The following is a 26,326-nucleotide window of genomic DNA, read 5'->3' on the forward strand; positions in this document are numbered from 1 at the left end:
TTTGTCTTTTCCAGCGAGGATCAGAATATTGTATTGCTTCCCCTTTTCCTTAGTGTCCTTTACATGGATCGGCCTGCTGAGCGGAAATTTACCAGTTTTCCATTTGAAGAGTTTCAGGTTTGACTCCTGTCAGTAGCCGCAGTGTTGGGAAAAGGAGCTGGTGACTCACGCTGGATTTAAAATGGCTTTCACATCAGGATATGAACTGAAAACGAAGGAACAAGAACGTCCGCTGTTGACCATGTTCTCACAAACACTAAGGTAAAATATAAGTTCAGGACTCATTTAGTGATTTTTAGAACAATTCACATATTCCTCAGAAGCATGAGGCTGATGTACTTTGTTGTACTTATTACCATGTAAAAATCACCGACAACACCAACACAGACCACATTTAGCGCTCTCTCCCAGCCAGGGCTGGACTGGCCATCTGGCAGACCGCTGGTCCGACGTGACATTTGGGCCTCACAAGTTTTTTGTTGTTTTTGTCCAACCATAAAATAGGCAGATCGGCCCATGTTTTCTTCTGAATGATTGCAAATGGTTCGTGATGATGATATAGAAAAGTGCTGAAATCTGTCTGTACGAGTCCCGCCCCTTCGTGCTCAAAATGAACGTGAGTGTGCGCTCAGTTGAGAAGTTCTGCCGAATAGAGAGCGGAGGGTCGTTTTCGGTATTTGACAATTGTTAGCAAAATAATTGATGACATAACACCTGAAGAAATGCATTGATTGCACAGACATTATTCTGGCTACTTAGGAAAACACCGGTGCAGCAACTTGACGATTGCGCATTAAGCATTAATAAGTCCACTGCATTTTCCACATACGCCACACACGCGTTTATGGGCTTAAAGAATGAACGAATGACGGAATTATCTTTATCTATTAACCATCATTGTGGCATGTCTTGATAAACGTAACAGTGCAGGTGTCAATAAGGGAATAAGGGCTTGGTTTGAAATATTTAAAGCTGTTTACGGACTGTGTGGGCTAAAAATGCACCAGAAGCCTAATTATCCTTTACAATAACATATCGTTGTGGAAAGCCCTGTTTGTCACAGTGGAGTAATCAACTTTGCAGCCAGGTATTTATCACGTCCCCTCTCTCTTAATTCTCTCTCACTCATTACTTGGTTTTAATGTTTTTAGGGAGTGGCACAGTTGGTATAGGGGAGCTCATAGAGGGGTGGTGTTTGATGGATTGCGGCCGGCCGGTCTGGGCCAAACTGCCAGGGGTGAATATTTTTTTGTGCCAGTCCAGCCCTGCCCCCAGCACTTAGGCTACTGACAACATGTCCCAAGCAGGCGTGACGCCTTTATAGCCCAAAGTTACAGGTGTAGGAACTCTGAAACAATATAACATTAAGAATATCTATACATACCACCACAAAAATAAATAGATTAATATAAATTCTATCGCCAACAATTATACACTAGTCAGACCATTAAAAAACACTGATTATTAGGCTACGTTGGTAATGTTTAGAAGAAAAAAAAAAGTCTGCATGAAAATGAAGACGCACAACAAAACAATAAAAACTAGAAAAAGCGCAAATTAAAGTGTAATTATCGATAGAAATAGAGAAGATTAAAAAAGAAAAAAGAAAGACGGAGAAATGATTTGTAAAAAAAAAAAGTACAAGAATAACTAGGCAAAAACAGACAAGAAATTCAACGCAAAAATTAACATTTACATAAAAAATTATCTATACAGTAAAACTTAGAGTGATATTTAAAAAAAAAAAGTCTACAAGGCAGAAATAGAAATAAACTGACAAACCGCTATCAATGTGCCCTTGAGCAAGGCAGGTAGCCCCCAGTGGCTCCAGTGTAGCCGCTCAGTAACCAGCGGCGGAGGGTGCCGGCTTGAATGTGTGAGTAAAAGGTGAAGCAGGGTGTTGCTGAAAAGCAGCATGCACGCTCAGTCAACCCTCCCTGTACGAATAACTGTAACGACGTGATGAGAATGACCTGAAGATGAGTTTACACATTATCACCCTCTCACGTATGTGTGCACATGCGTTCCACGTGACGCCACTGACAGTGTACATAAGCAAGAGAAGGAAAATCAAAAAGTCCTTGACAGGAATATAAAAAAATTACAAAAAGAAAAGATTTCAAAAATGTATAAATACCCTGCAATAACCATTACGATCATAGAAACACCAGCAACATGATATTAATACTCAAGGAGTTACAATCTCATGTAACCTGATTATCAATCACTCAGAATGAAAAGACAACCCAAATATTACCATTTACAGACATTATGTGCTTTTGTAGAAGTAAATGGATCGATAATATACTCAATAATACATTTATTATTCTAGTTTGTGAAATAGTATATAGTTATAGCTAAAAGAGAGACGGAGGGAAGGGGAACTGTTAGCCGATGTGCTCTTTTCTCTTTCCCTCCTCCTCCTCCTCCTGCTCCTCCTCCTCCTCCTCGTCCTTGTCGTCAACCAGGGTTGGGTTGAATTCATTTTGCAAACACAGATGATCCAGAAGTGGATTCAAGAGTTCAGTACATTAGTCCAACAGTCAGATTTAGGACACGTGAAGAGTTTCAATCTGAAATGTTGCGCAGGTTCATCCGTGACAGAAATGTGTTTCTCTCCTCGAGATGTTGTTTTCACAGCCTCTATAATATGAACTGCACTCAAAATGCTCAAAACTTATTACATAATCCATGATGTGCTTCACTTTTGTGTAGCCTTTACACACCGTTGGGCTTTTTTCTTAAGTTGCGATAATTTTTGCGTGTCAATATTTTTTCCAACTGTTGTTTTTGTCACAATTACTTTTGCACAGAACTCGAATAATTACGTGACGAAAAAGTGAAATACTTTTCTTTGGAACAAGGTAAATTTTTTCTGAGCTTTTGCTCCGCAAATAGAAGTGTCAACCAATCGTGTTGTGTGGAGCGGGTTGAGTTGTGCCTATATTTATGAACCAACAACATAGAAGCTCCATAGTCTGAACCAAGACGGCAAACTTTTATTATTCCATTCATTCTTGACAAAAGCGGCGCAGACCAGATCCACTCTTTTCGTTTTTACCGTTCACAATAAAATGAGTGCTTCACATTTTCGTGTTGTTTATTCGTCATGCCATCGCTGTGCAAAGGTAGTAAGTCAGGAATGATAAAATGGTTGATATATCATACTGCAGTAACGCGATTTATATATTTAGCTTTTGATCCAAACTCTAACTAAAACTCCCCCCCCCCCCTGATTGTAAACTGAATTGACCCCCACCCTGTTGCCTGTGGTTGCAGCCATTTACAGGAACACTCAGCGGATGCTGCCTTGTAGCCTTTGGTATACAATTACCTTCATAAACAGTCATACAAACCCTGGAATCAATTTAGCCAATTAAACGTCACAGTGTGCGTAAAAGTCCATCTTGACAAGTACTTCCATTGACCTTTGAAGGTGCATTTAGCAACATTTCTACTGTGATCACACAGTGCAGTTGATCAATACCAATGGTCAAATATTTACTTGATCAGCTTCTGATTTCTGGGTTTTAAACCACTTTTTTCTCCAAAAAGCTTTTTGCACCCGTTTACAAAATTACGATTGGTGCAATTTACAAGTAATCTTGCAATACGATTTATCAACTTTGCAGGTAGCTGCTGTTACATTTGTGTCCATTGCAGGCCACCGTACCTGTATTAACAAGCTCTTAATGTTGCTCGAGACCAGACATTCTTTTTGTCGAGGCAAAAGAAGAGCAGTCTACTTCCATTTTAGCCAGAATTCAGCTAATATTTCTCGAGGGATTTAACGTCAGATGAAGTTATTTGTTCAGATGGACATTTGTTGCAGTGTTTGACCAAACTGTGACAACTGGCAGTGGTGTAACGGAGGCGTACGGGGTGAAGCTTGAAGTCTATGGCTGTGCCTTTCTCTAGGAGTGTGGAGAATGCCCATCTGTCACTGTAATTACCTTCGACACACAATGAAAAATAAATAGGCTCTGGCGTGTGTGTGTCAGTAGGTTAGATATGGCTGAGGTTAAGAAGCTACTGTTGACCCTGACCTTAACTTGGCAGTCAACTGATTACTGAGCAGCTTGTTACTTGGCTGAATGTACCCATCTGTGGCTCACTGTTCTTTTTGAAAACAGTAATGTAACAGAGTTGTGGCTTATACCATCTGGACACTTTTTTGTTTTAGTATTTATGATGCTTTAAAGTGTTTTAGAATACCAGGAAGTATTGATTTGGTGGTTTCCAAACTGGACGTCTGGATGTGTTTAAAAAACGTTCACTTCTAAACCAGATTCAGTTTGAACGGTGATATCTTTAGACTTATAAATTACAAAATCAAAGCTTGGGAGTTCCTTCTCGCAGTTGATAAAATGTAGAAGGGTATAATAAATAACTACTGAGCTCCCCGGCCTCTTCAGCAAGGCACTTAACCCCCAAATGCTTCACCGGGAGACTGGTTTTACTGGAAAGCTACCAGTTGTCCATGTGCGACAAAACAATTCCTTTGTGCCGAAGCCTCCACTGCACCATTGCTGTGCAATTGACTTACAAACAAGGTTTGGAAGCTAAATTCATGACCATTTTAAGGCAGTCGTCATGAATTTGCACATAATGTCAGGTGTTCTATGACTGTTAATGATATTGGTAAGTAATTATGGCAGCTAGATACCCCAGGCTCAAGGACGGAAACATGACCGTTGAAGTGTCACCCACGCATTCACAGCCCTACTCTTCCTCTCTTTCAACTCTGATATCTCTAACGTCTCTTTTAGTTCAACACTCTCTCCCTCCTCTCTGAAGCTTTGTTTTAAACTGGCGTAGTTTTCCTGTTAAGAGTATCTGAGTTGCTATCCCGGTCCCTTTTGGCTGTCAGTCGGTCCAGGGTTCCCATGTTCCCCCGGTCCCTCTCCATGGTGGCAGTAGATATCGGAGCCGGCTGGGCCGGTGGGGCGGCTGATGTGGAGGTATTCAGCGGTGCTGCATTCTGGGCTACCGCCGCTGCTGCTGCCAAGTTGGACTTGGAGTGGGATGGGAGTGTGCCGCTGCTAATCACCCCTCCACTTCCTCCTCCTCCGCCACTGCCACTGGAATCTTTTGGGAAGTAGTTGTGGAGCTGGTACAGCGTGGCGCGGTCCACCGTGCCATAGAGAGGCGGGGCGCCGCCTCCGAGGCTGCCCAGCTTGGAGTCCCTCGTCAGGGTGTACATGGAGATGTCGCCGCCTCCTCCGCTTCCGCCGCTGCTGGTGTGGTGCGGGTTGGGCAGGGTGGCCACAGAGAAGGGTGGAGCAGAAGGTGGCAGGCTGAAGGTCTTGGACGTGCCAATGGGTGAGGTCTCCTGCGAGCGCGGCGGGTCGGTGGAGCGCGAGCTGGAGCGGGAGCGTCGCCGGAAACGGTAGCTGGGCAGTCGCAGCACGGCGTGTGTGGTGCTCTTGAAGAGGTCAGTGCGGGAGCGGCAGCGCAGCTCCTTGTTCTTCTCGATGTAGATGTTGACAGCGAGGACACCCACCATCTCGGCCAGGATGAAGGACAGGCCGCCAAAGTAGAAGGACCAGCCGTAGGAGTAGTGCCACTTCTTGTCCTCGTCTTTCTTGGGGGAGATGTCGCTCAAGGCTGCCGAGATGTACACAATCACTCCGATGATGTTGCTGAGGCCTGAGGAAATATACAAGACTTCTACTGTAAGCGCTCCTCTGAGACACATTAACCTGCAGCTTCGTTAAACTGTTTTCCAGGCAGAGATGCTGGAACTGTTTCCTTTCAATTATACAGATGAGAGGCAGGCGCATTATGAAAATCAATCTGCATATCATGCATAAGAATGACTTATTATGCCTGTATCAGACTGAAAGCTCTGAAACATCGAAATGTGAAATGACTGTTTCATTTCACTTTTGCGTGGAATAAGACTGATTGGAAGGACAAAGACACGCAACCAAAGGTTGCCCAACCGGAGCTAAAATATCAAAGCAGATTGCACATTATGAGTTCCCGAAAAACCACGACAATGCTGCATTCTCACCCGCGGCGACAAAGAGAATCCCTCCACCCAGAATGATGTTCCTTTTGCTCTTGTAGAAGCTGCTGGAAGCGACACACACTCCACCAAGCAGGAGCAGTGTGGCACTGAGGATGGGGAAGATGCTGGAGGCTCGCACCACACCTGCAGATGAGGACAGAAACACACATCATCTTGTGTGCTTACTGAAAATGTAATTGTACTACATTTGTACAGACACAACAAAATTGACAATTAGTGAGGAGTTTCTTCTCTTTTTTGAGGTTCAACACCTTTTGAAGTTGCAAAGCCTTGTGACACTCCTGGAAGATGTAGTGTTAGCAAGAGGTGCTATAGCCGACACTACCACTTTGTAACAGCAGTAACAACAACAACTCTGGAACAGCAGCTATCTACAGATTGTCATACTTTATTTCTTAAATAATGTTTAGGACATAATGTCTTTTGGGGCTTGGACATCTTTCACGCATTTTAAACATATAGCCTGTCTATTGTATTGTATTTGGTTTTATTGTTTCTGTTTTTACCATGTGAAGTGCCTTTGAGTACCTTTTAAAGTGCTATACAAATAAAATATATTATTATTAGCATTATTACAAACTGGTGTGGGGTTTTAAAGACGTGGGGGTTTAATAGGAATCGAGGGTCTGACGGAAATGTGATATTACAGTAAGTTTAATTGTTATAAATGTATGATCTAATGTTTCTTCCTAGTGTGACATTGACCCATATTAGGGATTTAAGAATATCTCGCAAGTCCTCAAACTTTAGAGACTTGCACTACTAACCTCCTGGAATACATTTAAAACAGTGTTTCAGTCTATGTTACAGTGGATCATCACAAGGACCCTGCAGGGCCGTCGGTACGGCTGCAAAAGGTCGCATTACATCCCCTAAAACCCCTCGACAGTGAATTCCTCTGCAGACACCTCAAACCCTGCGAGAACGTAAAGAGACATTATATGAGATGAAAATGCTGAACAGCTCCATCTCCAGCAGGGACATGTGGAAAAAAAGCAGAGCCTTCAAGTTCTGAAGGTGACTTTTGAAGCTGCGTTAGCTTTCGTTTGCTTCTGAAGGGAAGCGATAATGCTGTGATAAGCATATATTCAGAGAAGCTTCTGTCTGACGTGTGAAATAGTGGTTGCAAATGATTCTCTGAGGTTGTTTTTAAGAGGAAAAGGGGTTGTGTGGTTGGTGTTTGTCTCTTCAGCACAATTTATTGATTATCTAGATAAGTAGCTGTGAGGAACTTTTGTGGTGAATTTCTGACCTTTGGTGCTCAAGGGACAAACCCCTAGTGTGCTGTAGCCCTCTGGAGAATAATTAGTGATAATTACCTCCTGCTGGTTTGAACTTTTCATGTTATTTTATGTTAGAAGACGAGCTGAAATGGTTCATCGCTCGACAGAAACATAATCTGGAACTATTTTGATCTCTGGTTAAAGATTTCAGTCAAATGACAAACTGGTTCCGGCGCCTCAACTGTAAGAATTTTCTACTTTTGATGTATATGACTGCACATTCAACGTATTTGTGTTCTTTTGTTTGGACCAAACAAGCCGTTTGGGCTCTGAGAATTTTCTTTTAAATATATTTTTTGGGACATTTCATAAACAATCAATCTATTAATAAATAAAATAGGTGGCGGACAATTCTTCAATGTAAATAATTGTTAGTTGAATGTTAAATATTGTTGCTATACTTCAGTAGACTTTGGTGCAAAGTGAGGTCATAGACCAATGGCGGAAGCTTTAGTTTTTGATGACGGATTTAAATATTGTGTTAACATATCGAGGTTAAGCTTCTTTTTTCTCTCAACATTTTAACAATTTTCCCATCAACAATGGCCGTCACTTTTGTATATAAAAAACAATCCGGAGCATGTATCAGAGTCGTCCTTTACTATAAATACCAAAAAATGTTCCATCAATAAAAAAAGAAAATCAAAAAGATTGCGCAGCCTTTGGAGAGGTGCAAGATATCTTGTTCAGTCAAGTGGTCAGGTAGCATCGCAGCCTCCTTCACAGAAATAGATATCTTTATATAATATATGGATGGAACATATACTTTGGAAACCAAAAGGTTCAGGGCTGTACGAACAGAATATGCCATCACAATATGGAGGCAGGATGTGAAACCCTGAATCCTGAGCTGAAAATAATCCATTAGTGAAGGCTGTTCTTTCAATTCAGCTGTGAAAAAAAAAAGCTTTCTGTACACCCCCAGACTCCCAACCCCATGCACCTGGGCATTTAAACACACGCGCGCACACACACACACACACACACACACACACACACACACACACACACACACACACACACACACACACACACACACACACACACTGTAAAGACACGCTTTGCTTGAATCTGACATCCGTGCATTGATGTCCGCCCACCATCCCCTTCTGTCCTTTCTCTATACGTGTGTGATGAAGACTGTAACGCTTGTATGTGTGTTGTGTTCTGTTGAGATGTGTGCATGCACAACGAGTGTAGTGCAGTGTGTGTGTGTGTGTGTGTGTGTGTGTGTGTGTGTGCCAACACACGTCTGTGCGTGTCTGCCGTTCGCTTAATGTGTGTGTGCCACTCACGCAGCAGATACTCTGCAGAATCTTGGTCGTAGTCTGCGTCGTCTGGGAAATGATTGATCTGGGAACACACACCTCGCTTCAAGCCTGCAAGAAAAAAATGACAGAGAGGAAGAGGAGGAGAGCGTGAGGAAGAGGGGGAAGGTAGAGACCACAAGGATGAGAATAGGATGATGGGTACAATTTCTGTCAGAGAATAAGTGATAGGGAAGAAAGTGAAGACAGACGTGGGGGAAAAAAAAACGACATCTACAGTGACAAAAATATGAAATGGTGAGAGAGGGGAAGGAGTGATGAGTGAGTGTGGGAGATATGGAGGAAGAGAGGTAGACGGCAAGGGAATAGAAAGAGAGAGATGAAGGAGACGAAGATAGATAAATAAACAAGCTAACAGATGTAAGACATGACTGACAGACGAAGTGAAGACGAGAAAGCTAAAAAAAATTGCTTTAAAAAAATGAGGAAGAAAGCAAGAAAGACCTGAGCTCCAAGAGTCTGAGGACGATTTATTGCAAAGCATTATGATGCCTCGGCATTGTTACCATGAGCCGATCACATACACAGTTGATAAATCGTTACCAGCCATGTTAGAGGCTCTGTGAGGCTGTATAATGCATCGGGTGGTAAAGGTTAAATAAAGACTGCATGCTAACATGCTCACAATGACGATGTTTGCATGCTGATGTTCTAACGAGGTATGTTTGTCGCGCTTATCATCTTAGTTGGGCTTTTAGCAAATAACACAAAGGACAGCTGAGGCTGATAGGAAAGTAGTGTTTGAGGTATTCGGTTAAATTACGGTTAAATTACAATCCATCTTGAGGGACACAAGGATATATGTACTAAATCTCATGGCAATCTATCCAATAGTTGTTGAGACATTTGAGTCAAACCAACAGGAAAAGTCACGGGATCACTTAAGATCCAGGTTGAAAAATGCAGAAGTTACCTTTGATGTTTTAGAGACATTCATGGTCCACTAATGACTTATCTCCCCATGTGTTTGTGTTTAATTCATTTTAATTAATTAATTAACAGTGACAACGTTGAAATTGGTTCAGTATTGAGCGAGAGCGCTGCAGATGCCGGCCGATAAACGGGCTGGAATTTAATCTTAAAGGGGCAAGCTGACATGTCAATTCATTTCTACTAACAGGGCTTGCTTTTGCTACCGACAAGCTGAGAACGTCATTATAGCTTCTACAAATTTAACGACAAGGAGAGTATGAGACAACAGGAAGAGGAGGGTGAACCGGCTGCTGTAAGGTCCAGAAGCTCGGGAGACCGGTGGTGTTCCTGTGGCTGCTGTGACTCTATGAGGCCCACAGAGAAAGAATGCTGTAACGAGTGGGACCCGACATTCAGATTTCAGAACGAGACTACACTTATAATACCAATCGGAGTCTGTCGGTGGCAAAAACAAGCGCTTTAAATGGACGTACCATTGCATTTATGCCGCGCAATTGCTATTACAAGTAGATTTGTGGCCGGGTTACAGCATTTCCCCTCAATACTGGACCAGTTTTAGAAATTGTCTCTGTTGTCTATGACTGTTAGTCACTTAGACAAAAACAGAGAGAAATAGAATCCAGGTTGAAAAATACAGATGTTGCCCTTTAATCCATTCTGAGATATTTCAATCAAAGTGGTGGACCGGCCAACATTACCATCCCTCCCACCAAGCCGCTAGCTTTTACAAAACTTAAAAAAGTATCTTGATTATAATGGCAGATATTGGAAAGGAAGGCAAATTAATTGAATCCATGTGATTGTATCTTCAAACTCATCAAATCATGATGCCAAATAAACTAGATAATCAACAATCAATTCATTTTCTATGAATGCTATACGTCGTCCTCCTCTTCTCTGGATGGTGATGTGCAGTTAGTTGGCGTTTCACTCCTTCCCACAACATGCCAGACTGACACACTGAAAGCTTCAGTCCTGGAAGAACAGCAGCCTGCTTCTGCTTTTGTCTTGTAAATCATAACAGAAACTGCATCCGCCCGCTTAAATTTATTATTGAGAGGAACATTTTTTTTTTCACCTTGACAGCTATTTGTGCATTTCATGAACAAGATAAACATTAAGAGGAAGGAGAGATCCCAAGTTAATAACACAATGAAAGACAGGAAAAAAAACATAAAAAATGAATGTGAAAAGAACACTTCGGGTTCACGCTTTTGCAAACAAACCACAAGTCAGCTAAGAAAAGCCTGAATCAATATCAGATCTTTTCGAGACAGAACATCACATACATTATGGATGCTCTGGGACGGCAACTGGTTTAACAAAGGGAAGAGAAATCCCCAAATGGGACCAGTGGACAGAAAATGGGATGAAAAGGCAGAGTATCTACGCAACACATTGGATGGTTTCTGAAAAAGCTGCCAGGCAACAACAAAAGTGAATGTTCTGCAACATCAGGCAAGACACCACTAACATCCAAAAAATCTTTCCATAGGGAACAGTTTGCAAAAAAATTACTTCTAACTAATTCTAGATGAAACTTTTAAAGCTATAAATCCAATAAATATTCTTTTGTGTCAGATTTGATTGCACACAGCAGAAAATGCAGCGAAAAGGCTGCTGCTCTCTTGCTTATGATAACTGTACTAATGCCTCAAAATGAATGTGGTAATTCACTGGTGTTAAAATGCAACTTGTGACCCCTTTAACTAAAAAACAAGAACCCTTTAAAACAGGTAGCTCGGCCTGGAAACCTCATCTTGTTTATGTGTGAATTATGTGTGCGAGCTGTCTGTCTGTTAGCTGCAGCAATGCAGGAAAACTACTTAATCAGTCACTGGATGAGTCACCACTCATATCTGAGCTCTGGGGCACTGTGATGAGCTTTATGTTGAATGCATAGTGTGAGTATATGTATGTAAGTGTTTGTGTGCAGCAGGGGAAACATGAAGCAAAGCTCATATCTAAACATCCCGAAATCCTCTTCTCTGAGTTGTACCACAGGCCAAGCTGTAGCAAAAACAAGTAAACACAGCGGATCACAATAGCTTTTCTAACACGGTCACAGCGCTGGAAAAGTTCAACCGGCATTAACTTGAGAAGGCGCCCTACTACCACTTATGGGTTGTCGTTCCCCAACCCAGTCACCAGAAATGTTTTTGGCATCGTATGTTTCTGCAAACCCCAAAAATGTTGATTTTTCTTGAACCAAAAATACAAAGCTTCATATGAGCTTCGTATCACGCTTTGCAGAAAGCACAATAGTACGTGGTTAAAGTTGTGAAACCATTTGTTACAGAATGTTACGTAACAAGCGTAAAGTCAAAGTTTTATTTTGGTTTCGCGTGTCACAACTGTAACTGTAAAAAAGTAAAAATAACAACTGCCCTTAGCAGACTTTCTTACGTAAAGGTATCTAACAAGCGTAAAGTCAACATTATATTTTGGTTTCACACGTAAAAACCGTAAAGGGTAAATAAATAACAATCGCTGTGAGAGGACTTTCTTATGTTACATATCAAACGAAAGGCAATGTTTACTTTGGATTTCACATCTAAAAACATAACGTAACAAATTGTGAATAAATAACAACCTATAGCAGAGTTTTTTACATAATGTTACGTAACAAGTGTAAAGTCAACGTTTACTTTTGGTTTGTAGTCGATGTAAAAGTCATTATCACAGGACATTTATTCTTGCAAGGAGACAGAGTTGAAACACATCCAAGAGTCATGTATCAAGGCTGCTCCGAGGTCTGTCTCTGAGTCTCTGATATTTGTACTGCAGATAGCAAACAAGTGCACTGACACAGAATCATTTGCATAAATATACGTGGCATGAACTCGTTCTTCTCCCCTTCCGCACAAGCAAGCGTCATCTTGATGTTTAGTAAGATATACAATCGCCCCCTTACAGAAGGACACAGTGACTGCTAAACGAGGAACATCTGAGATAGCAAGTGTGAAGAGAGTTCACACAGGAGCCACAGACTTAACGGGGCCTTGTATGTTAAACAATAAGGAGTGATCATTCTAAAAGTTATTTTTCTCCAACAGGTTTCACTCGGGACATGAACGGTGGCCTTCTAGGTGAACGTACTGTGTTTGATTGACCCATCCACCGCTCGCTCCTTCAGTTACTCATTGCACAAGCTTACTTGCTCTGACCTAATGCAAATAACTTCAACGTTTCAATTCAATTCAACATATCAATGTTCTGCAGAAATATACGATGCCAACAGTTTTTCCTGGCAACTGGGCTGTAATTCTCACCACTGACCTGACAATGAATCCAAAAGGTTAAAGAGCAGATCAACAAACCAGTTAAAGAAAAAGTAGGACTATATATCATACTGGTATAGTGTTTGAGTCGAAAGAACATCTATTTATGTCCGTTCTGATTACACTGATGAGCACATTGACCGCAACAAGACCCTCCATTGATCAACGCATAAGAACACACACACATTCAATCCAAAAGGTTTCCACAGCCTCCCACACACACACACACACACACACATGCGTGAACATGCATAGGCATATTCGATCAGCTGTACCTTCCAGGCAGCAGATCCTCCAGAGGCCGGAGTGGGTGAGCGCCCCGGGGTCTTTCTTGTCTTTGTTGTTGGAGTCGTCCTGGGACGAGTTGGCCGTGCTGTTGCAGATGAAGGCGCGGGCGTACAGCCAGTAGTCTGTGCCGATGGCCACCGTCATTAGGGCAAAGGCCGCGAACGCCCCCATGGTGGTCAGCAGCACCTGGATGCCCCGCTCGCACCACACCATCGCTGGGCGAGGAAGGAAACTAATATCTGACGAGAACACAGACACCAAGATCATGTGTCTGAAGTACATACCAGCACGCATGATAATACAAGCATCACTGAACAGTTGTCAGATACCATTGGTGGGGTGGGGGATCTCAAGTTTTTAGTCCTGTTTGCACAGTAACCATGGATGTGCCGGCATCAATCAACTGTTATTATGTGATCAAGATTACGATTGATGTTTGAGAAAATGTCTAAACATGATAATAATCAGGCCACAGCTTAAGTTATGGAGAACACCTTTTTTTGTGTGATTTTCAGGTTACTGATTTTAAGACTGTAACGGACACAGCCACATTATCTATTCATGTCAATATTTAGGCTGAGATTAATAATGCTAATAATAGTAATACGTCTATTTGGTGTGAAACTAAATAGACTTTTGTTTAAATCATTAATTTCCATGAAGGTTCAAAAATACCCTCAAAGGTTAAAATAAATAAGACGCTAAAAGTAAGACATGTTTTATGGATTCCAGCCTGTTCACAATTCAATCATTGAACTGTCAAATATTTATGCATTAATATAACTACTGTCCCCCATGGGCCACTGTGGGTGAGTGGTGGGAGATGCTGATGGGGTTGATTCTTCCCGTTGCATTCTGGGTGAGCACACTGGAGCGTTTTTTAAATAAAAAAAAACAGCGTACACAGCCTGAAGCAGTAAAGAAATGTTGGCAGCAGTCAGCAGAGGAACAAAATGCCGACCCGATGCATCAACAAGAATATAAAACACCAAATATTGATACAAAAAGGAACGTTTGAGAGTGGAAGATGGACTGCTGGGAGGCATGGCAAATCCTCTTTTGTGAGCCTGTCAATGAGTTTCCCCAAGAAAATTTGAATAAAGTTAGAAAATCCATTATTTCATGGATCAGTGAAACTCTCTCAGCAGGTTTCTAACCTTTCTGTCAAAACGAGCATTTCAAAATGACTCACTTTAGTGATTGTTAAAATGAACAGAGGTTTGGAGGACAACTCTTTGGAATTTAGTTGCTGATGAGATCAATAGGAGGGGTGGGAAGAAAACGAATAAGCTTAAGCGGAAAAGACAACAAAGGACAACTGCAAAGGTACAACAAAAAGAAAAGGAAGCAGGACAAAGAGGTTAACGTACACATAAGAGGGTAGAATAGACATGAGAGGAGTGGATGGTGAGACGAGAGGAGACAAGTGGAGAGGAGAGGAAAGGAAAGAGGAGAGAAGAAAGACAGTCTGAACAGTGTGAGGGACGACGAGAGGGAAATTGAGATACAACATATCTGTTGTGCTTCAGGAAACATAAATGAAACATCCAAGGAGAGAAGACGGGAGGGGGAAGCATAGGCTCCACTTAACTATTTAGTGACTCAGTATGATTTCAGACATTTCAATAAAAACTCATTTGGTCAGTCTGGAAACCCGGATCGGACATTTCCGTTCACGCGTTCCACAAACGGGAGGTTAATGTAAACAATCACTCGCACGGGGAATATTAATCCCAGCGTGGGCTTTTTTTTAAACTACTCGGTTGATTCAGTTGGCCTGAGGGGTGTTTCTATGGCAACAACACAAATCCCAAAATAACAGAGAGACCACTGGTACTGTGACCCTGAAACCGACCCTGAACTGCTGCATAAAGTCCCAAAAAGACTGCAGGGAGCTGCCGCTGCACTGGGAGGTACAATAACACCAATACAACAGTCAGAAATATTTTATGTTGACTTTCTTTTATTCATTCTTTGTAATGCACTTAATGCAATTATTCATGGTGTAATTTGCTCTTGGTGGCCAGCTGACTGTGTCTAATTTTCCTTTCACTTTTTTTTGTATGTATATTTGTTAAATATATATTTCTATCTGTATCGTTTCGTTTTCTTTTCAAAGATTAGTGAAAGAAACACTGTAAACCTAAATGTGAAACTTGTTTTAGTGATGCCACCAATTAGAAAAGTCAGTTAAGTTGGAAAACACAATTTTAGTATTTAAACAAAAGTGCCACCCCCCTCAATGAAAATGTGTCATGTTTTTCAGAATAAAGCTTTTTTTACCACTCCGTTTCGTGCTAAAGTGAAGTCTAAACCTGAGCGGCATCGCACCATGGCAGCAACAGGCTACGATGTTCACACTGGAGTCTGCTGGACATTCAAAGGCTTCTGATTAAGAACAGCCACTACACACTGAGGTCTTCTTAATAATCATTATAAACAGACTAATATTTCATTTTATTTGGTCATTAGCTGTTTGTAACACGGATGGCCTCAGATGGATGTGGTGAATTGTTCCCGTTCTGAATAAAATATTAAAACTGAAGTATATTAAACATAAGTCAGTTAAAAGGCAACTTCATGAGTGCACAGCTTTTACTACAACCACTTGTAAAGTGTGTAAATATGTTTCAGACAAAGACAGTTCAGGCAACTTTGTCAATTTTTACAAATAATTTTCTGCCCTGTTGCATCCGGTGTAGACGATGAACGAGGTGACACAACACTTAGGATTCTGGTTTTGCTTGATCCTGATTGGTTAAATATGGGATCTTGCCAATCAAGGTGGCTTTTTTTATATTTGCAAAAAAAAAAAAAAAATCTGTTGAGCAGAGCCACACTGCATGAAAAGACATCGTAATGAAAACTGAATGACATTTCGAGCTTCACACAGATAATTTCCGTATTGCAATAGCTGCTCAGTTAAACCACCATCCATTCATTGCATTGAACAGCATGTTCCCTGAATTTTATTTCAAACTGTCATCTCCAATCTGAATAAAAACTAATGTTTAGCTTGGTTACACAAATGCCAGCGCAGATGAATCAAAACCACTTGCCCTCTGAATCCAGACCTCTGTTACCCACATCTGCACTCCTGTGTGTTTAGTGTGTGTGTGTGTGTGTGTGTGTGGTTTCCTGCCCGCTGGGGTGCGTTCATGCTGGTTTGTGTGTTTGAATGTTGTTTGAATATTTATATACATGTGTCATGTATGCGTGTATGCATACAAGAATCCACATGTGCATCTGGTGGTTTGTTGTTTGTGTATGCACATGCACATCTGCCTCTGTGTGTGTGTGTGTGTGTGTGTGTGTGTGTTACCTGGGGGCATGTTTCTGCCTTTCGCCTCCATCTCTTCTCCCCCCCGCTGCTGCCGCTGTTCTTCTTCTTCTTCTTCGTCAATGAAGAGCGCTCCGTAGCCCCGGTCCGAGCCGCCTCCATCCACCGTTAATCCTTCGCTTTCTCTCACTGTCCCTCGCTCCTCTTCCTCTCTTCTTATCCCTTCTTTCTTCTTCTTCTTCTTCTTCTCCTCTCTTTACCTTGAGCACTCCTTCTTTCCGAGAGGGGGGTGGGGTGGGGGGTACTTCACTTGGCGTCCTCTTCTCTCATATAATTGTCATGGCAGTCATCTTAGCTACTGAGAGAAGCAAGAAAGAGGCGGAGGGGGGGAGAGCGGATGAGAGAGAGAGAGAGAGTGAGAGAAAAGACAAAAAGAGAGGGAGAGAAGCATAAAACAAGTAGAAGATGAGAAAAAGATAGGAAAGAGTGAGAGGAAGGGATGAGAAGAGGAGGGGGAAGGATGTATTCGATTAACGAACGTGACATGAGTCTTGAAACCAGGAGGTGCTCCTGTCCAGAAGCATCTCCCACACAAACATGTTTTCTATATGACAATGATGATGTGTCTTTGAATAAACAAACAAACAAACATCCAGAACCTGATGCCGGCGGGAAAAAACGAGCCCCCCTGTCAAACGAGAGAAGCTGGTTCGCCTCTAAAGAGAGAGAGAGAGAGAGAGAGAGAGAGAGAGAGAGAGAGAGAGAGAGAGAGAGAGAGAGAGAGAGAGAGAAAAAGCAATAGAAAAGAACAGGCGATGCGAGAGAGCGTGCTCTATTCCATCGCCATGGCAACAGTGAATTCCAAAGTCTATGGTGGAGCTAGCGAGTGCGTACGAGTGTGTGTGTGTGTGTGTATATATGTGTGTGTGTGTGTGTGTGTGTGTGTGTTTGTGTGTGCGCGCTGGGGGAGTAGAGAGATGGATGTAACAGCTGAGAGGATTTTGCTGAGATTAAAAAAAAAAAAAAGAAGAAAAAAATGTGTGTGTGAATTCCATTGGTGTGTAGAGCAGCCTGGATGTCATGCACGACTGATGCAAACACACACACACACACACACACACACACACAGAGACAGACACAGAGACAGACAGACAGACAGACAGACAGACAGGTTTATGTTCTGGACGTACACGGCTGCATACAGTACACGAGGAATGAACATTCACAGGAGAGATGACAGACTCGTGAGTCACTAGCGCTGTGGTCACAGTGTCTCGGCATGTTTCATCCGTCCAACTTTTCTTCCCGTTGGTGCGACGGCTCAATCACAAGCATTTAGTGCCGTTTCATGCTTTGAAATGCACAATGCAGATTTCTCAAAGCTGAGAGATCGGGAGCGAGTTGGGATTTCGATGCCTTGCTCAAGGGCATTTTAGCGGAGCGCCTGGCTGCTTGCTCACATCATGCATTTCAACAAGCAGAGGCTTCCTGAAGAGAAAATCCCTGTCGGCACCGACACAGGCTCGGGTTTTGCTAGTTTTTTTTTTTTTTTTGGGGGGGGGGTTTTGCAAGCTGTTGCCGAAACTGCAGGGCACCAAAAATCCACAAGAAAGCCATCAACAGCAACACAGCAGGGGATCCTGTCGACAGCACATCTACAGGCACTTCTGACAACAAACTCACTTTGAAGACTTCGAAGAAAAACGACAGTATCAGACCTTTGTTCAAATGTCTAAATTTAACAGAACACCAGCAGATTTGTGAAGTATGACTGTTGTCTGTTTATTACCATGATGATTGTGTACAGCTACACGATCTTCAAAAAGAAGACGTTTGGGAGGCCAAATGGGTTAATGAAGTAACTTTAACTTGCAGAAGGTGGCAACCGATTTCCTTTAGACAGTCAACGTTGGTTTCTTTTAGCCGTTACTACTGATATTTGTTCACCTTTATTTGTAGTGAAATTGTCCTGCTGATGAAGGTGATAGTTCACAAAATGCTATGGATGGCTTTAGCAATCACAAACAATATATCTCGTCATTTAGTTTAGAGAGGTTGTTGCCCATTTGTTACGCTTTTTTCCCCCAAATTTTGTTTGTACTGGAGTCCAAAATGTTGGACCCGAAAACAGATCTGTAGAAAACATATTTAAGTTACGACCTGATTTGAAAGGACTTGAGGACCATCAGAACCTGTTCGAAATGAATCTCGAAACCAATCTGCTATCTGCCTGACAACAATTTCGCTCAGACTTCCTCCTTGGTCCGATTAGTAACTTGAGATGCGAGAATGGAGTTGGGAGACGATGTCTCCAACCGGTTTATTTCTCAAATAGCCAGTTTATAAGCTACTTTCAAGCTAATTAAAAGCTAAATCGTTCTCAGATTATAGCTGATGGAATCTGACATCGCTTTTCGGACAACGCGTTCCACCTCTTTTGCTCTCCGCATGTTTGTCTGCATTTAACCAAAGCCTGCTCAAACGTGATTGGTTGATCGAACTCGGGACTACAAGCGTAAACCAAAACCTTCTGATACCAACATATTTACCCGTCGCATACAGATATCCATATTTTGGACTAATCTCATATGCAGATAACAGGCAAACTCACATGACCATAGCAGATATCCACATAACACCTAAACTGCGTTCCAAATCACATACGTTTTATTTTTACTTTTAGTATATACTGTATTGCAGTTGCCCTTACAAAGTGCGTACTGGTGCATGCTGACACGCTAATTCATCATAACATTACACCTTGAACTTTAACCCGCTTGCTCATATATCCTCTGTGCAGAGGATTGTGGGTCACATTAGACAGAAAAGCATGCTGCACATGAAACCGGATGCAGTACAACATTTCTGGCACAGTCAATAGTTTGGCAGTGTGGGTATTGGAATGCACACTGACCAAAGACCAATAGAACCTGATACCTGAAAAGGACCTGATCTGTTAAGAATTTGGACCTTAACCCACTTTGGCTCCGCTTTGGGTGTTGGTAACTACAAACCACCAGGACCCTCTAGTCTGTGCTGATGGTGGAAGATTAACAGCATGAAAGGTGTGACTTCTGGTTACGTTCTCTGCCAGTGCAGCTGTCTCTTCCCGATGAAATATTAACACGGACGCTTCTGGAGCAAAAATTTGACTACATTTGAATAGTTTCAACCAACCATGTTTAGGATGCACTGGAATCAGTTTTTCAAAGTCAAACATGATTGTTCAACAATATGGTCAAACACAACTCAGAAAAACAAAAATTGCCAATGTTTGACTCTCAGCTTATTAGTCAAAATCACAAAGGGGGAGTTGCAACAGAAAGGAGGGTGAGACCCTGCAGTCACCAACAGGAACTGTCCTCAATGAACCGGAAGTAATGAATCAAAGTTACCGCAGATATCAATGCTTTTTTTTTTTTTTTTTATGGCATCAAGTGAGCGAGGAGTCTATCCAGAGAAAACAGGACACACCAACGCTGGCTGAAACTCTTCAACACCTCCACCCCGACCAGAGAATAACAACACAAACATTTAATGTTGCCTTTCATGATTTTTTTGGCTGGCAAAACCCATTAAACTGTCAAAGTGTCTTAGTGAAAGTGTGAAGTTTGCTCATGCAGCATTCAAACATATCCTTTGTTTGGGAACCGCAGACAGAGAGAAAGCGTTGACGCATCGTCTGTGATGTCACTCTCAGGTTTCTAAAGAGAAGCTCTGAGGATTGAATTCTGGTTTCCTGCTCAGGGACGAGAAAAACAGCACAGCATCACAGGCTGAGACTTGTCAATTAAGCAAACACGCTCCCTAACATCCAAAGTACATCTATGTAAGAGAAAAATACTTGTTTACTGAAAGCTACTGAAAGCATGGATGTGGATGTGTTTGCCGTAAATCAGATGGAGGCTTTCAATTCCACCTCGTTCCCCAACAGCAAATTATGGCAAAACCTTTGGGTAACGGCAGCTTTCCGCCAGCAGCCATTCCTCTCACAACAGTATTTATAGACCAATATGGGTGCATCTATCTACAGACAAACAATTGACAACCTTGTCAAAGCTGATTCTGCCAAATCTCAAAATGAGGCAGACTCATGATCACTGATCTTTTAAATGTTGCTTGTCGAACACGATCATATTTACATAACGCAGATTTTTCTCTGAGCTCTTAAGACTCTGCTGTTGAATTGTGTGTTGTAAAGTTTACAGCAGTTTATGTCGAATAGGACATGCATATATCAATTCATTAAGTACAAGAAAGTCTTGTTGCGCAGCAAAATAATGGAATAAACTGTTTACTCCATAGAATCTTGTGGAAAAATTAAGCATTTTCAAGATTTTTGTCAATACGGTTATACAGTTTTATTGGTTAACCCATCTAGTTGTCATTAGAAGAACTGCAGCTGAGCAGTTCACTATTGCACTCAGCATTTGATTGCTGCTTTGAAAGCCCTGGAGGACCCCTGGGAAGGCCCGCAATCAGAGACAACAAACAAAAACAAAAACAGGACCTCAGACATTGTTATTTCGTGCTCAAGCCCCCTGAAATAAACCTGCTTTTCAGGCTGACGGTGTGGATTATTAGCAAGGTACCTGCAGCACAACATGGAACAAACACATGCCGGCAGCGGCACAGATGCGGAAAGCAGAGGATGAAAGTTGAAGGACAAATCAGCCATGCTCTGCATCATGAATTCAGCGACGGTATGAATCCTGCCGTGAATACAGAGCACCACCAGAACATGGATGTGGTGGAGGAGGATTATTATAGCAACATATGTGGTGAGCCACAATCATAACCTAAGACCACAGAGAGATAAGAGGAACAATGGGACGAATAGTGTGTGGAAAAGTACCTTTGTTCACCTGTTACATGTAACACAGTACAAAATGTCCAGTTCTTTACAAACCCACAGTATGGGGACATTGTGCTCTATGTGTGTGTGTGTGTGTGTGTGTGTGTGTGTGTGTGTGTGTGTGTGTGTGTGTGTGAGTGTTTTAAAATATATATATTACTAAACTATATTAATAACCTAAATATTAAAATGTTTTTTATATAAATATGTTAGTATTAAGTTTCACAGACATAGATTCCTGCAGGAATATTATGGAAACATATTTTTTGGTGCCTTGTGTTCTCCTAAAGACACATCTTCCTATTTTATTTGTATATATGTTAACATGATTTTTAAAGCGAAAAGGATGATGAAAGGGAGATAAGCTGAACTTTTTTTTTTTATTTCATTTTTGAAACAGACAGGAAGCAGGATGCGTTTGCTCTCTTCTGCAATATTCAATACTCAGTGAGAGAAATCTAAATCCAGACTGCCGCGCTGGAGCCCACACTGCACATGTTCCGACACGTACTATAACACTGACGGCTCTCTGACAAAGGACAGAACAAACGAAACACATCAGTCAAGTTGATGGTGCGATGGTCTCATTTATTATACTCTATGATTATTATTGATGTAACTCACTGTATATTAAAGAGTCATGTACATGGAAGGTCTGTGGCGATACACGTATAGTGATCGTATCGTCCTATGGGATGTTTTTATCTCCATCTTCAAACACTTAACAGTTTTGATATCGCATCCATTAATTAATCACATATTTACTCTTTTTTTCCCCCGCTAAAGGCTGCCTTACCTTGCAGGTCTTCTTTTTTTTTTTTCCTGCGATACTTTTTATATAAACACAAACGCACAGCGGTCGTTCCCACATGATATCTTTTGTGAGTACAATGTGTACATGACGTTCATGTGGTGCGCTCCTCTCCGGCTCTAAGCATATACGTTCACCGGTCCGACTGAAAACGCTGCCATGTCGTTAATGCATGCAATACAGCGGCGGGATATCGGCGATATGTTGAAGGGAAAATGTTTGAATCAGTTATAGGCTTACCTTTGCAAGAGCAACTTCTGCAGCCGATGCAGGTGGCGGCGTGGCGCGTGAGAGTAAGAGAGTGAGTGAGAGAGAGAGAGAGAGAGAGAGAGAGAGAGAGAGAGAGAGAGAGAGAGAGAGAGAGAGAGAGAGACGAAGTGACTGGGAGGTGGGAGAAGAAGGATGTGTGGTTTATGTAATCTCAGCAACAGAACAACTTGTGACATACTGGAGTTTTCTCTGAGATAAATGTCTGAAATGCCAGCACATGTTGTCCATTACTGTACTTTCCAGTTTTCTCTGCACCTGTGAAGATGTGCTTCAGAGTGATGGAAGAGCTGCTTTAGTATTTGTTTCTAGTTTGAGGTGTGACAAAAAATATTCTAATGTCTTCAGACAACATTCCTCCAACAAGTAAAATCAAATATAGGTTGAGGTTCGGCCATTGATTGTATATTAGAAGTGACTCCATTCATTGGTTTGTGGACTGCCGTTTTGAAGATTGTGTTCATCATTTTGGGCAGCGTGATCTTGGTTTTTGGCCAGCGCCATCTTGGTTATTTTGCAACCAGAAGTAACACGTGAGGGTGGAGATACATACAACAGAACCAATAGATTGTTTTTGGTGACCAAAAAAAGGTAACAGTTAACTTCAAGGGTTAAAGTTGTATGATGAAAACACAGAGAATGCCGTGATAGCAACCTGTCAATCACCTTGTAGCCCCGCCCTAAAGCATACTCTGCTTTATGGTCTCTTTGACTCTAAATGGACCATAATTCACTAAATGAACATCATGCTGTATTGAAGACGACTTGAAACTAGCAACACATTCTCACTCCCAACTCTGGTCAGTGGCAATAAGCTTCAAGCTATAACCCTCAACGTAGCCCTTTAGTTTTGGACGTGTCAGGTAGGACTGTGTCAGTTTCCACTTGACTGATAGTTGACTCACGTCTGACTAACTGTCAGCATTAACCTTTAGTGACACATTGGACTCGAGCGGCGCTCTCCTGCTGGACCCGCCCTGTGTGGACTTTCTTGCTGTTATTACTACGTCAGTTTCTTGCGCCGCGTCGGTATCAGATGCCGATGGACACGGACCAAACTTTGTGTTTGACGAATTTGAATGGATTTTTGGTTAGATGCCAGAAATAAAGCATGTTGTTAACACAAGCTTAAGATTTGAATGTTTTGTTCTACGACTTCAAATGCGTTAAACTATCCCTCTCATGGATGTAGAAGTTTTTACGTTGGCTAAATGAGACGCGTCATCATGCAGAACACTATTCCGCCTTTTTCTTAGTGGCGGAGACGTGAGGTCATTCGACGGCGCTGTAGTTTGTTTATGGACTGACGTTAGCTTTTCACTTCTAGCATTTGCATTTACAATCCAACAATTTGTGACGACTATCTTGCTGGACAAATCATATTCGTAACACAGACTTGTGTTCGCCATAGAGCCTATTTTCTGCGATGCTAGCTTCACGGTTGGCCTACAGAAATAAGTCATCCCTGCGGCTCGTCCCTAGTGAGTGATTTCGGACGTTGTTAAACTGCTATGGAACTCTGCCATTAGAGGTTGCTATAGCAACAGCATGTTCAACTGAAACTAACTGCTGGTGGCAGAATAAAAAAAGATCAAAGTAGTAGCAGTGGTACGTTTTATCCATCACTTGTAAGGAGTAATGTAATAATGACCGTGTTGAACCGGTGAGCAGGATTGGGGCAGTGGCTGATAGAAGACTTTTTCTTTTTCAAATCCAAAGATCTGTCTAAAAGTCCCCATTGCATATGTGCAATATGTCATTTAAAAAATGTATATATTTTAAATATTAAATTGGATTTATTAGTCTCAGCAAAAACAAAACTCGTAGAACTCGATTCAGGATAAAACGTCATGAAGATAACTTTTGAATGCCTTTCGTCACACACACACACACACACACACACACACACACACACACACACACACACTTTAGTGGTGCTCTCTCTGTCGCCGTTGCCTTCCAGTAAAGAGGACCGAGGCAGAAGAAACCAGAAAGGGAGGAGACCAGGAGAGAAGAATGTGAGAGTAAAGGAGAACAGACAGGTAGAAGAAGACAGCCTTTACAGGTTTACTAAGGAACAGTGAGGGAGCTAAACTGAGACGGATTGTCAATATGGACCAGAAGGCAGCCGGGGGGGAGAGGAGAGTTAAGGTGTGTGTGTGTGTGTGTGTGTGTGTGTGTGTGTGTGTGTGTGTGTGTGTGTGTGTGTGCGGTTGGGGTATACACAGGAGGGGCAGCCAGAGTAATAAAGACAGACGGAGAGGAAATCAATGCCCAGGCCAGCAAGACAAACATTTAGAAATGAAGTGCAGTCAGCCTCTGTAGTGACAGTAAAAGCCAGTCAGCCAGAACTTCCAGTGACATTGACAGTCCAGTCACACACACAGCGGGCCCATTACACACGACTGAGGAGGCTGTTCAGCCTGTTCTCATTCCCAGGGCGTCAAATACCGACGCTTTGTCACGTCACTCGGTGCCTGCTACCGACGCATCTGTAATGAGACATGCCGGGCTCTCGAGTAACTACAATGTAGACCCATCAGAGTCATTTTTAGACACTCTAAGAAAATTCTCCAGGAGTGGGACGAGGTGGTTTAAAGACTTAAAAAAAAGGTCTTCATAAGGTGGTTGGAGGGAAAGTGATGCCATGTGGATGACAGAGGTCTTATCTGTGTGGGAGCAACGTGAGTGAAAGCTGTGAGGACAATTAAACTTAAATAATTAAACTTTTTAAAGGGAAACAAAATGTGCTGAAAAAAAGAGCAAAAATTACAATGAAACCAAACTGAATCAAAAGAACATCAAACAAAAGAAAGCTTCAGATTCACAGCAAGCAACAACTCTTCTCCTCCCCGACTCCAATGAAGGGTATTTTAACTTGTCAGCCTCACCTAACTGGAATCTACCACCTGCCCAGGTAAGAACAGGATGGGAGAAACAGAACAGACATTCAAATCACACAGAATAATGAAATCAACATGAATACAAGGTTTCTAAGTTATTGTTGCTGACATCACAATCTATCTATGGGAACTCTTTACATACTAATGAGCACAAAATCTTTTTTGGGATGCCATTTACTGCAGAACTATCTTACCTGTCCTCCTACATCTTAACAGAGTCCCCCCCCCACCCCCCTCTGCTAACAGGACAGAATGAGACAAACCTGTTCACACTCTCCTTGATTGAGCTGCTGAGCAGCTGATCCACCAAAACATCCAGGCAGAACAAGAACCCGTCAAACAAACAATCCAAACAAGCTTGCGTCATTTAGACAATTTAATGTATCACATAAACTGAAATGAATGATAAAACAGACACAAAACCACTGTTGATGTTGAAGGATAGGACCTAGTGAGAAGGGAGACAGGCAACCTTTTCAAACTTGAAACCTGAATATGAAATACTGTTTTAGGATAAAGTGTAGGACTTTTGAACTGCATTTCTGACAAATAAAATCATAGGATAGAAATGAAGTCATTATTAGAGAGCCATCTTTTTCTGGGATTTCAGTTGGAAATCTTACGATGGCGTAGACCGTGCCCTAAATTCAAAATAGATGACGAAAGTGGCAGCAGCACTATTGTTGGATCTTTACCGCAATGACAATGGAGACAGGGAACGACATGAACACAGAAATATTCTGAGGTTAGGCTACTCAAACGCAGCTTAATGTATTATGTATTAATGGATATATTTCATCTACCAAGACAGTTCATTTTGAATTTGATTGACGAGCTACAACCGGCTCTGGAGAGGCCTACAAAACATTTTGGGCTCAACCCAAATCCTCCCATATATATATATATATATATATATATATATATATATATATATATATATATATATCTATCGAGGTATTAGGTAATCTATATGACATAATAAAATACCTATAAATCTGTAAATCATTTGAGGAAAAACACGATAGTTGCCAAGAAAAAAAAATCATCCCTTAGAGCCTACATC

At 41.8% G+C, this 26,326-nt stretch overlaps 1 protein-coding gene across 2 annotated transcripts; it reads right to left on the reverse strand.

Annotated features, from left to right (window-relative positions):
* Position 1: 1 nt before the first annotated feature.
* On the reverse strand, positions 2-22,410 carry LOC137872938 (voltage-dependent calcium channel gamma-4 subunit-like). Of its 2 annotated transcripts, none has more exons than XM_068711467.1 (6): positions 22,334-22,410; positions 16,470-16,785; positions 13,135-13,386; positions 8,613-8,696; positions 6,017-6,157; positions 2-5,649 (listed from the first exon to the last, which is right to left on the reverse strand). In XM_068711467.1, the coding sequence occupies exons 2-6, from the start codon at positions 16,498-16,500 to the stop codon at positions 4,805-4,807; spliced, it is 1,353 nt and encodes a 450-aa protein (XP_068567568.1). In that variant the 5' UTR covers positions 16,501-16,785; positions 22,334-22,410; the 3' UTR covers positions 2-4,804. The 2 variants fall into 2 exon arrangements, with proteins under 2 accessions (XP_068567568.1, XP_068567569.1); XM_068711468.1 differs by having other exon boundaries at positions 16,470-16,782; positions 22,334-22,399.
* Positions 22,411-26,326: the final 3,916 nt, after the last annotated feature.

The sequence above is a fragment of the Cebidichthys violaceus genome, unplaced genomic scaffold (assembly GCF_023349555.1).
Source record: "Cebidichthys violaceus isolate CVI_PGR_0920_01 unplaced genomic scaffold, fCebVio1.0.p SCAF_16, whole genome shotgun sequence".
Taxonomy (NCBI): domain Eukaryota; kingdom Metazoa; phylum Chordata; class Actinopteri; order Perciformes; family Stichaeidae; genus Cebidichthys; species Cebidichthys violaceus.

Excerpts from the sequence above, each read along its gene's own strand:
- LOC137872938 (XM_068711467.1), bottom strand. The coding sequence starts at position 16,500 with ATGGAGGCGAAAGGCAGAAACATGCCCCCAG. Across the intron at positions 13,387-16,469 it reads AGGCAGAAACATGCCCCCAG|ATATTAGTTTCCTTCCTCGC; the intron begins GTAACACACACA and ends TGTTCTCGTCAG. Across the intron at positions 6,158-8,612 it reads TTCTGCAGAGTATCTGCTGC|GTGTGGTGCGAGCCTCCAGC; the intron begins GTGAGTGGCACA and ends CCTCATCTGCAG.